This window comes from Protomyctophum bolini (assembly GCF_963924005.1).
Source record: "Protomyctophum bolini genome assembly, chromosome: 13".
Lineage (NCBI taxonomy): Eukaryota > Metazoa > Chordata > Actinopteri > Myctophiformes > Myctophidae > Protomyctophum > Protomyctophum bolini.
In genome coordinates, this window is record NC_137874.1 from 21,081,565 (window position 1) to 21,093,760 (window position 12,196).

The 12,196-nt window shown below is 41.1% G+C and overlaps 1 protein-coding gene across 2 annotated transcripts; it reads right to left on the reverse strand.

Moving 5' to 3' along the window:
* Positions 1-99: 99 nt before the first annotated feature.
* On the reverse strand, positions 100-6,953 carry slc46a3 (solute carrier family 46 member 3). 2 transcript variants are annotated; one of them, XM_080780027.1, is made up of 9 exons: positions 6,788-6,953; positions 5,902-6,097; positions 4,028-4,343; positions 3,378-3,529; positions 3,048-3,174; positions 2,774-2,893; positions 2,540-2,623; positions 1,516-1,672; positions 100-1,066 (listed from the first exon to the last, which is right to left on the reverse strand). In XM_080780027.1, the coding sequence occupies exons 2-9, from the start codon at positions 6,088-6,090 to the stop codon at positions 988-990; spliced, it is 1,224 nt and encodes a 407-aa protein (XP_080636153.1). In that variant the 5' UTR covers positions 6,091-6,097; positions 6,788-6,953; the 3' UTR covers positions 100-987. The 2 variants fall into 2 exon arrangements, with proteins under 2 accessions (XP_080636153.1, XP_080636152.1); XM_080780026.1 differs by having other exon boundaries at positions 3,378-4,343.
* Between the last annotated feature and the right edge of the window lie 5,243 nt (positions 6,954-12,196).

Sequence of the window (12,196 nt, forward strand, 5' to 3'; positions counted from 1 at the left end):
TATATGTTGGTTTTCATGATTTTCAACCATTAAAAAAAAGTTGATAAATCAGGAAAAACGACATACTATGTAGAAGTAGTTTTGAGGCTGTCAGAAAGATAAATGCTACACATGAGTTTTATTATAGAAACAAACATGTCCATCCACAGAAGAAAAGAATACATTATTAGCATTAGGAGAGATCTGTTGGCTGTGACGGTGTTTGGGTGCAGAGATCTGTGCTCAGAGGTTCCAGTTTTGAGTCTCCAGACTTAATGCATTTCATTCCTGGAGTACTTTGAAGTCTAACGTTCAATAGAACAACACAAGAGCACTAGTAGACCTGCACCTTTTGAAGGCCCTAGATGAGGTTCTTCTGCTCAGATTGATGGCAGCTTTGAGTCCTATGACATCAATTCAATTTCTGTGAGTTGGGTGTTACCTAAAAAAATAAACTTGTCCTGCTGATGTTTTTCAGAGGCTATAAGATGAACATCATAATACATGTAGTGTCTGAGTCGTGACACTTGCCTGAGTAGAGGCAACCGATTTACTATTCCTCACCAAGGCACCTTTGGGCACGCACCACCAACTGTTGGGTGTCATCTAGCAATTGTTTCCTTTGTTAACGGGAAGTTCACCCACAAAAATGATTTTTCTTTTCTTTCTATGGACTACTCACCCCATAGGAGCCTTTTTGTTTTTGTCACATTCCTAAGCCATTGAGTCTCCTACTGGATACTCCGCAAGTCATCAAATTATTAGCTCAGGAATGTTACAAAAATAAAAACAAAAATCTCCATGATTCAAGGCTTGGTGGGGTGTTTAATTGATAGAAAATAAGTATTTTTGGGGGGTGATTCGGGTGAACTGTCCCTTTACAGTACTCCAAGACAAAGTACACCAGCTCAAGCATTGTTAGTTGCACCCAGGTGCATGTGTGCTGGGCCTGGTGTTCTGTTGTGTCCCACTGAGGGAGCTGCAGTGTCTCTCTGCCACTCTCCGCCTCTACATCTTATGATCTTCCTCTTCATCTGTAAGTTTGGTCATGTCCTCCTCCACAGCCACATGGAAACTCATTAGAGCTCTGGAGATAACACAACAGTCAATCCATCACTTGAGCTGTCAATTCACATACTATAGGTTATATACACAAGATATTGTTTCTGCACGATTTTTAGAAGTGAAAATGTATGCATCTGGTAGAATGTCCCCAAAATAGACAGTACAGTACACCACGGCAGGATTTTTGACCACGGGTCGGTGACTAATAAATGAATGTGCAGCAGACACAGTAGTGGTTGTATTGGTTTGTAATTAATTTTTTCAAACCATATGGACACAAAAAAATGAACGCCATGTCAGTGACCCAGCCAATACATTCATATTTTTGAAAATGTGATTCTGTTTTGTCATTTTCAACATGCATTGGACTAGAACAATGACTGCTTCCCCACAAAGCTTAAATCCTACAGGTATACAGTGCCTCCAACCATGTTGATTCACTGATGATATACTGTATGTGATCCCACTCACCTAATCAAAACAGCAGGGATGATGGCAAGACCAGAAGCCAGGAGGAAGCTGAACCCAGAGAACCAGGAAACTGTGGCGGCGTATATGCCGTTGAACACAGCCAATGCCCCTCCAATGCTCAGCATCTCCACAAATGCAATACACGCAAACATCGCACCTGAAGCGCAGAGGGAGTAAAGGTTATTACCTCAGGCTGTATGTCAAGCCCAGGGAAAATTAAGGCTGGGTATGTGATAAATGCTAATGTACATTACAGTATCCGCACTGATAGATACCAATGCCAACGTACAGCCATACACACGATAATCTCTTGAGTTTAGTAAGTACTTGTTGTGGTGAAACTTTCAACACAAAAAGTACATGTCAGCTCAAATGCATTTGTGAATTAACTATTTAAATTTGTAAAATATATAATTTGTATATGAAATTAAAATAGGTGTTAAGCCTTTCCTAACATAAATTACTTATTTCAGCAAGTATCCTTCCGTTTTAGAGGTGGATGGTCTACTCTAGTCTGTTTAACAATCAGTTTTCTTGGCATATAGTGCAAGAAAGTCCCCTCACAATTTCCCTCTCTCCCTCTCAGGCCTCATACACACGTATCATCGTATCAGGTATCTGACGAAGGCCACAGAGGAACGTTGTGTTTACTCCGCCTTGGTAAATAAAGTTTTTTGGGAGCTTTCAAAACGGTGTGCAGACTTATTCTTCCTTTTTCAGTCTGTTCTTTTTTGTTCGAGCACCCGGTGAATTTACCCGGGATGTGCGTGCACCTCCTGACCACTTTAGCATATATGGAGGCGTGACACGGCAGGTTACACGACTGATTTTCATAGTAAACTGCGACCTACAGTCGCAATAATACTATTTATTAATAAAGGGTGTCAGCTCAGGTCCTGTGGGATTAGAACCAACCCTCTATGAATCAACCCTGTATGGTTTCCCCTTCAGTTCCAATGAAGAGGTGCCCAGTGGAGGGATCAACCAGACTCCACATACTGTAGCGTACAGTCAGTGTTCTTACCTTGTTCAGAGCTCAGTACTGCCTTTGACATCATGGACTTAAGAACAGGTGAAGGCATGGAGGAAAGGACCAGTGGCAGCCTCACTGTGGAGCGACACCAAACAGGGAACACACTGTAGCTGTTACTGTGACTGCATGTTTGCATCAGCATATGACACCATGTGACTTTTATTCCCTATTACAATATATGTGTAAATACCAGACAGACAGATAGACAGACACACATTGTCTCACCCAGAAACATAAGGAGTGTGGTCTTTGCGAAAGACGCCATGAGTAGACCTGCGCTGACAGAGAGCAGACCCAGAAGCACAATGTGTGTGTCTTGGAGGCAGCGGGACAGTACAGTGACACCTGTATAGGGTTGAATGTTACTCAGTACACTGACACCTGATTCCACTTTGGGTTCTGTAATACCAGCATAACACATTAAACATTAGTTTATGCAGTTTGGTTCTGTAAGCCCTGTGTGTGCATCTAATTTTGTCACTACTACTCAACACTTCACCTGCAAAACTGCCCAAGTAGATAAGCGTGCTGATGGCTGAACCATAGCCAATGAAGACCTCACTCCAACATAAGGGTTTATTCAACTCATACAGGATAAAGATGGACATACCACCTAGAGCAGACACCTGAGACAGACAGGGAGATAAACCAATCACTGCTAAATGTCTTGTGCACACTGCCAATCAAGTTATTTGTCCCATAATTATTATATTATGTTTAATACTTTTTGAAATGTTTAACTTTACATTTATAATGGAAATTAATCAAATATATTTTGTGGGGTGGGTGGGTTTTAAAATATCAGCTGTATTGAGCCATTCTGACTTACCTTATAGAGAGCAAAAGCTGTGAGCATCAATCCCAGAGTGATGCTCCTCCGGCGAGTCCCTGATGTGAGCACCAGGTACATTCCTTTCAGCTGACGCATCAGCACCGCTCGTTGGGGGAAGCGGGAGCTGCCGGCCTCCGGCGAAGACGAGCCTGACGAGGACAACGAGAATGATGAAGATGATGTGGAGGAGGAACGAAAGGCTGTTGACGAAGGCAAGGGCGCAGCCGGAGTGCGGCTCAGAGACTCTCGGAGGACACAGAGCACGTAGGTCAGGTTGATGAGGTGGAGCAGGGTGGCGGTGAGGAAGGGCCAGGTGAAGCCTGCGGCATGGATGAAGAAGCCAGTGCATAGAGACGCCAGTCCAGTCAGCAACCCCATGATCATTTCCAGGCTGGCCATTCTCACCGTGCGACCCCTTTCATCTCTGCCTGCATAAACAGGGCCCACACCATCGTCTCTGCTCCCATCGCCATCATTGGCCTCTCGAACTCGAACCCTTCCCTCATCACATGGTGGATTTAACTCGTGGCACCTTCTACTTTCACACCCTCCCTTTTCTATACGTCCATGTCCCTCAGTGCTAGCGATCACTGCATAAATATCTCCACTTCTCTCAGTTTTCTCCTCGGAAATTCCTCTGGACTCACCTCCGCCTACGGCTGAAAGTCTTGGTTCACAGCGGTCAGCCACGTAGGCAAAGCAGCTTCCAATGAGTGCCGTGGGGCCCCCTAGGAGCCCACTGATGACAGAAGCTCCCAGCAAGAGGTTCAGATCGAGGGAGAAGGCACTGACAATACAGTAACAAAGATCGAAGAGACAGTCTCCCACCAGGGGGGCAATGATGGCGGCCTTCCTGCCACAGATGTCACTGTAGGACACCAGGAGAGGAGCGGAGAGCAGACTGGGGAAGATGAAACACAGCTGGGCATACAGGTGGAAGAGAGATGTCTTTTCTTGGACAGCCTGGATACGGGAGGAAGAAAAGAGGAGAATATTAGAAGAAAAGGGGAATAAAGACGGAGCTGTGGTGAGAACAACAAGTGAGACAAGCAGGGATATGCAGAACAAGACTATGCAGAACAAGACTATTACGAGTCTAAAAGCACCGCTAGCACCCGTTGCTCTTTACACCCAACTGGAAATTTGCTGAAGGGTGGTGGTGAAAAACTGGAATCTGCCTATTATATGTTGTGTGTGAAAAGTTGATATTTTGTGTGGTGCTAAAGGATAAGATAGTTTAGAGTTAATTTAGCATGGAGCATAATGCACTCAGAACTTTATTGCATTATTAATTTATTTTTGGACAGTCTGTCCATTACATTTTGAGATATAATTTATAGTGGACATTTTGGCCACTATGTTGGTGCTATAGAAGAAAGGCCATAAGGTTACTAAAACATTTTGGGGCCATAGACTGAGGAGCATGAAGGCACACAGACAATACCATTTTGAACCCTACTGAATGAATATGATAATGGCTCAAAAGTAATCCAGGGCAAAATTTCCCAGCTGTACTGAACAAACAAAGCTGAAAAATGTCCCTCCAGTCCTCATGGTCAGGTAACAAAGCAAGGTAAAGTACACCTACTCCTATTGTTGAAGATGAGGTTCAGATTACCATTGTAGGCCTGGCATTGGACCAACGATTCATTCTATTCAACAGCAAGGATAACACCATACTGTTTTTCTTCATAGCCCCATGACATTTCACTGTACAGCACAATTATGATCAAATACAGCCCCCCTCCTTTTTGGTGTGTGCTACCTTTTTGAAATGTTTGTAATTCCTACATTTTGGTGAAAACAAATAGTCTGCTGCTGCACCTATAACCTAGCTCTGAGATTGAGATAGCATGTACGAGTGGTTGATATTTAATGACCTTGGTCATAAAGGCTTCCTCTAGTCTAGGCTAAGGTCAAAGGACAGGTGCATGCCATCTCTAATAGAGACACTTCCCTGGACAACAACAAGAACAACATCTGGTGTATCAGCTGTCAAAGATGTCTGGGTTATCACAGAGATGAAAAATGACATGGGAATGTTTGTACAGTTACACTGTAGAGGCATATGTTATGTTGATATGTCCTTCGCTTTGAGTTCCACTGTTCTATCGTGATATGCTATGTAGACTACACCCATTTGTAATATGCATAACAGCTAGGGGTATAACGATACATTTTAACAGCGATACGATAGGTATCATGATACATGGTTGACAATATGATACATGGACGATAAGATGAATTATTATGGATATAAATAAGTAAACACAGCGATTCTCTGGCAAATAGATGGACATTGTATTTGAATACATGGACAAACCCACGCCTTGACTGAACACAAGTACTAATAGTATTGCAAAACGATTTGATACCGATTATTTTCATTGCAAAACGATACGATATTTTCTGTTTACATATCGAGATGTGTAGCAGTGTTTCAGTGACCTGTGTGCAAGCAATGAGGAACCTGAGTTAACCTGAGAACCACAGACACAGTCACATGCACACACTTCCTCACCACGTGTATAGAAGTCAGGTTTGTGGAGTTGTCTGCACAGTGGGTGTTGTTCTCCTCTATAGGGTAGGGGGCACCACTGAGCTGCAGCCACAGTCTCCTATAGACGTACTGCTGCAGAAGAGGGTAGGTCATAAACATGGCAAATGCATATATCCCGATCACGGGCTCTATCAGGTAGACACAGCCCATGATGCACCTTGACCAGCAGAGAAAGAAAAGTAAACAGAGAATTACTTCTTCATACCTGATAATTATTGCACAGAAACTAAACATTCATATCTAAATATTTTGATACTGTAGTTTAGCACAGTTACAACAGATTACGATTTAGCCTGAGCACAAAATATGCATGCAAGGGTCAGGGACAGTGTTCTCTCTCTACTTAATTATGTTAAATGTAAACAGGTGCTGACACCTGATGCTGGCCGTGGCCAAACTGGTTGACATGCAATAAGCATCATTTGGTCTAAAGAAGAACTAGGCTATATAGTACACATTAAGTCAACTCTTCTCACATAGGCTAGGCCTATGCTATACAAAATTAAACTCGGCAGATTGAAAGAGGATTATTCAAACTTGGACTACAGCTGCAATGTTGGTGAGTTTAACGCTCTATGGTTTAACGTCGTCTAAGACAAGCAGATCGCAAACGCAATTGGATGAGTGGGGAGGCAATGGAGGGTATTGCAACTCTACAGATTCATCCCATTGTAAAAATAAATCTAGAGTTGCAAATTGCGGCTAGGCTAAACAAAGCAACACAATACAAGTTTTTAAGAAATTGACATGACTCCCTTCAAACAATGTCAAGTGAAACTGGTGGGTGGATTAATATAGCATATGCAGAGCAGAGAAATTAATTTGGTCTATAAAAATTATAATTTACCTCGGATGTTACTGCAACTTCTTGTCTCTGTTTGTCAGGTGGAAAATGTACCATCTCGCCACTGATTCCCCCCCTAGATACACCAGGGAATGTTGTTGCCGTGGTGAGGTGTGTGCGGTGTGTTTCACCTGTACACCTATACCGTCATAACACCTGTGCTAGTGCTAAGTGGTGACAGGTTTCTGTGCTGCTATGAACACACTGCTCAAGTGCTCAGAGAGAGAGAGAGAGAGAGAGAGACAGGTTTCTGTGCTGCTATGAACACACTGCTCAGAGAGAGAGAGAGAGAGGGAGGGACTTGGAGATGGATAGAAGGTAGAACAACACATTAAGAGCTTGTAGATCTGCTACTTTCAATGCACAACATCCTTGCACAACTAGGTATCATGAAGTTAGTCATTAGTTTGTGTTCCATCACATTGTTTTGAGTTAAGCAGTGGTGGAAAGTAACTAAGTACTTTTACTTAAGTACTGTACTTGAGTACAATTTCGAGGTATTTGTACTTTACTTGAGTATTTCCAATTTCCAATACTTTTACTTCTATTCCACTACATTTCAGAGCCAAAATGTGTACTTTTACTCCACTACAATTATTTGAAAACTTTAGTAACTAGTTACTTTGGAGATTTTAATTTTGATTAGAAAACATACATTACCGGTAACCACTTCAACCCTATACATTTCGGCCATTTGAAAATAGCCGATCGGCTATTTTCAATAGATTTTGTACACATTTTGAACTTGTGAAATGGCAAGTTAAGACATAATGGACCACACCCATCTTCTCAGCATTTACAGTAGTTGCAATGCTTGAGATTACTGCTGCTCTCTTCTGAGCGAACAATGCAGTTCAATGAAGTGTTTATAGTATGCAGTGTTTTTTCAAATGATGCAAAGCCTGCTGAGCAGGTTCAGGCAGACAAAGTTCAGATTTGCAACTCACATGAGTGAACTCACAGGTTCACATTTGTGTTTTGTATCCACAAATTCAGATTTGTGTTTTGTATCCGTGTTTCACATCTGTGTTTTGTATACATTTGTGTTTTGTATTTGTGTTTCACATTTGTGTTTCAAATATGTGTTTTGTATTTTTGTTTCACATCCAGTTTCAAAGGCACACTTAAACTGTGCAAAGAATATTAATATTTACAAACAAAAAACTAATCTACAAATAATGTTTTCCCCCCACACACATATAAATCCACAAACCCTTCATGTGCATGTGCTGTGCTTCTCTGTGCTGTGGTGAGCGTGTACCCCATTATAACGTGACATTTATTTTACAGCTCGAAAATATAGCCACTCTACAAGCTCACAACTGGTTGTGGACACTTCTTTTTTTTTAACTTAAATTTTTATTGATTTTCAAGACAAGACAGAAAAAAAAAACTTACAGTACACATAACACCACAAACGTACAAAAAAAGTAAAAACAGAAAATAAAAAATAAAAAAGGCATCGACATTGCGTTTCAAATTTTGTTACATACATTTTTCTGGTTGTGGACACTTCTATAGCGGTCTGACTAAGCTATTCATTTCTGTGCAGGACATGCCAAGTCGCCAGAGCAATGGTAAAGTGTCTATCATTTTGAAATTATATGGAGAGAAAAGTCGAGAGTCGGGATCTGGAGATTTACGCACATAGTGTGACATGCTGACAGACAATGATACTTCCACTCAAAATTTAGGTTGCTTTTAAAATAACTTATTCCTTCATAAGTACTTATGTACTCCTTCATAAGTACTTATTCCTTCATTAAAAAATATGGCACCTCATAAGTGTAAATATAAATATAGCCTACAATTGAAACCTGCTACTGCAGTGATTTTATCCTGTGTTCAATGCGTTTCTGCGTTTGTGTGTGGACATAGATATCTCTGTCGTATGGCCAGGGATTTTCTTCTGGCGAAAATAAAGAATGATCAAATTGCTTTTGTCTTCTCTTCTACTGTGAAGCCAAGCTGGGTCATGGGTCTCCCATCGCTCTCTCTCCTATGATCCTGTGATAAGGCTGGCTGTTGGCCGGAGGCTCCAGGGAGTAGACATGGGTCCACAAGTACTTTTTAGGCTTTTTATTTACCTTGAAAGTGCAGTGCGAGTCAACAAATAAATAATACTGGCCAAAACAACATTCCAATAAAACAAAACAAACACGTGAAAAACTATATACAATCAAGAGACAAGCAGGAACTGGTACAGGCTTTTCCCTGGCTGGCAGTTCTCCCCTGTTGTCTCTTACCTAGCCTCAAGTGAGACTGAACTGCATCCACCTGCAGCAATCCTGCTCTTAAACAGGTAGGGCAAACCATCCTCTAATTAAGTAAGTGGTCATTAGTTAACTCGCCACACGGCTAACTATATGAGTAATTCTTCCACATTACTATATACATTAAAGGAATACAAGATATACAAACACTCAACTATTTCACAGGTCCAATTCATTTAGAGAACCTAACATAAACAAGACCAAACATAATACAGACAGGCACAAACACCCCTCCTCCTCTACAGTACGTGCCAGCACTGCAGAGGGGAGACGGGTGACAGACATACCAATGCAAATTCAGTGTCAATAAATATAAATAAATATTTAAAACTCTTTCAACCATTGTGTTAATTACTAAAAATGTCATGTGTACAATATAAAACCGTTACTTCCAGTCCAGCTGTTTGTCAATTGATCAAGTTGACTTAACTGTGTGGTCTATTTGCAACGTCCTTGATATTGTCTCTAAGGGCACGGGCTGCCCCGTGACAGATCCCATCTCTCACACGTTACAATTCTGTAAATTCCTGGAATAGTGGAATACAACAGGAAAAAAGGTTTCAGCACCATGGAGAGCGCTCTCTGCACTGACAAGGTGCAGCGGTATAAAGCGGACAGATAGACTTAGGCCCTTATTTATCAACGCGGTGTACACCCAAAATTACCCAATTTTGGGTGTACACCGCGTTGATAAATAAGGGCCTAGATCCACAAACAGCACTTTTGCAAGTTGGAACACTGAGGACTCCTTAGCAATCTCTTCTTTAAAACAGACCCTGATTGATAGGAGTTGAGTGGGAAAGTCATTTGCTAGGTCCCTGTTGTATAGTGGTCAGATAGACGTTTTGCCTTTTCATATAGCTCATCGTCGCCTGCATGCTGGAGGGTCATGGGGTGCAGAGCCTCAAACATGAGAGAGGTCTCGCGTATACTAATGGATCTTTGGGAAAGCTGGTTGATTATGTCCAGATTGGCATTGAAAACATTAACTCTGAAATAGTTTCTGCATTGGATAGTCGCTCATCTTCACACAGCTCGTCAAAATGACGTTTCTTTCTTCTTACTCTTGTATTTTCTAAGGTATTCTGAGCTCCCCATTTGTCTGCAAGCGTCTGTGCTGTTGTCTTTGCCTCATCAAAAGCATTCCTGTACTCAGACAAGACCTTTATCATATTCTCCAGCAAGTTCGAGGCCTTCTGCATTTCCATGTCTTTGGTTTGTAGTAATTTAGAGACAGCATTAACACTCTAATATTTTTGTCTGGAGAACCACTAGAAAAATGAAACTACATTTTCCATTGCTTTCTTCAATCCCGCTGCTTCACCACGCTCATTAGAGCAATTTTTCTGTGGAAATTATGCCAGTCAGCATGGCCCACCGTTTAATGCTGTGGCCAAAATAATTGTACAAAATTTCTATGGTATCATAAAACTGTTTGAGCTCTGTGTTACGGTCCTATGTGGCCCTAGTGGTGTTTTGGTCTGTGTATAATCCACTGTTAGTGTTTTCCAGTGCTGATGATGGATGGTGGGAGTGGCAGTAGAGATTGTAGGCGTGTTGTGGAGATTGTGACACACCTGGGCCAGTATAAAATCACCAACCAGTATAAAAGGAGAGAACAGCCCACAAGCTCTTTTGCCATTGTTACAAACACCACATGATGCTGACTCTGTTTCCCCAGTGAAACAATACTAGACAGACAAAGTCACTAGTCAGATAAAGTTGATAGTCAAAGTTACTTTAAGCAACTCAACTCAGATAAACCACTGTCCAAGTATCCCAAACCATTTGCCTGCATACTGTTTATAAATCAATACATTGAAACTGGGACTCAACTGATGCAAATTACAGCAATGTTGTTATTCAATTGAGCCATTTACACGTCACATCTATAACCATAAGTGTTCACTTCGTAAATGTTATTTAAAAATACACAGTACAGTGTAAATCCATGCTACTATTCCAACAGTGTCTGAAAATGTATCAAATTCTACACTTTGGAAGAATGCATATTATAGCTGTCCATTTTGTACAGGAGTTAAGACAAAGGGTCGGCAGTGGATCCCAAACCAGAAGGTTCCCAGTTCGAACCCGGGCTCCCCCAGTATTTAATAATGTCGAAGTGTCCTTGAGCAAGACGCTGAACCCTTAATTGCTCCCTATGAGCAGGTTGGTGCCTTGCATGGTTTCCTCTGCTATTGGTGCATGAATGGGTGAATGTAATTCACAATCTATGTAAAGCATGTTTTACAAATAAGGATGCAGATTGTTGAATGAGTGACTTTCCTCATGCAGTGAGTTTTGTTACATACTGTACATACTAGGGCTGGCCTCAAATATCTGAACATTCCTTCGTTATATTGATGTTTGGATCTCAATATGTCCAAAACTGTTTTCAAACTGGATTCAAATTCAAAAACAGAAAAAGTAGCCGATCTACAAGCAGATCAAACAAGAAGCTTTTGTGTGCCTCTGTAGTATATGATCATTACGTATAGGGCATTCATTTACGAAGAGACACAAAACATTAGAATATAGATATAGTAATAGGTTTCTGCCCGACAGCAACGACATACAAGGAGTACTCATCGTTTTTTCAGTTTCCAGTGGCAGGTTTTCACACAGTTTACTGCTTCATAAAGATGAAATCATTTCATTGAATAATGAGGCAGAAACAAATGTTTTATGCTTCATGAGTCAGGTTTATTGTTGATGAAAAACTCAAGTGGCGTTTGGTACTTCCAAGCAGAGTTCCTTCATCAGTCTGCTCTGCATGGTGGAGGAAGTTCACAAGTTCTCTGCTGTTTCTAAACGACACGGAAAAGAAAGTTGTGACGTGAAGTTCAGCAACGAGACATGTGATGGTGTTGCTCACTGTGAAACAGTTGAGTCCAATGTAGTTACAGTTGTACAGTCAACACAGCCAATAATATATTAGCCTAAATCATATTTGAAAACATAAAGCAACATTCTGTAAATGTTATGTCTCTCAATCATATATATATATGATCTCAAATCATTACATTTGTTTTTAATTCATAACATCTGCTTTTTTTAATCGGCGTGTTTTATTTTAATAATAATAATTAAACTAAATGTAGGAAACGGGGACAAAAAAGAAAACTGCCAACTGTTCGGC

Bases quoted from the DNA above. Each gene is read 5' to 3' on its own strand.
- slc46a3 (XM_080780026.1), bottom strand. From the start codon at position 6,090: ATGGGCTGTGTCTACCTGATAGAGCCCGTGATCGGGATATATGCATTT. The intron at 4,344-5,901 runs GTGAGGAAGTGT...TCCCGTATCCAG, and splicing joins ACCTGACTTCTATACACGTG to GCTGTCCAAGAAAAGACATC. The intron at 3,175-3,377 runs GTAAGTCAGAAT...TGTCTGTCTCAG, and splicing joins CAGCTTTTGCTCTCTATAAG to GTGTCTGCTCTAGGTGGTAT.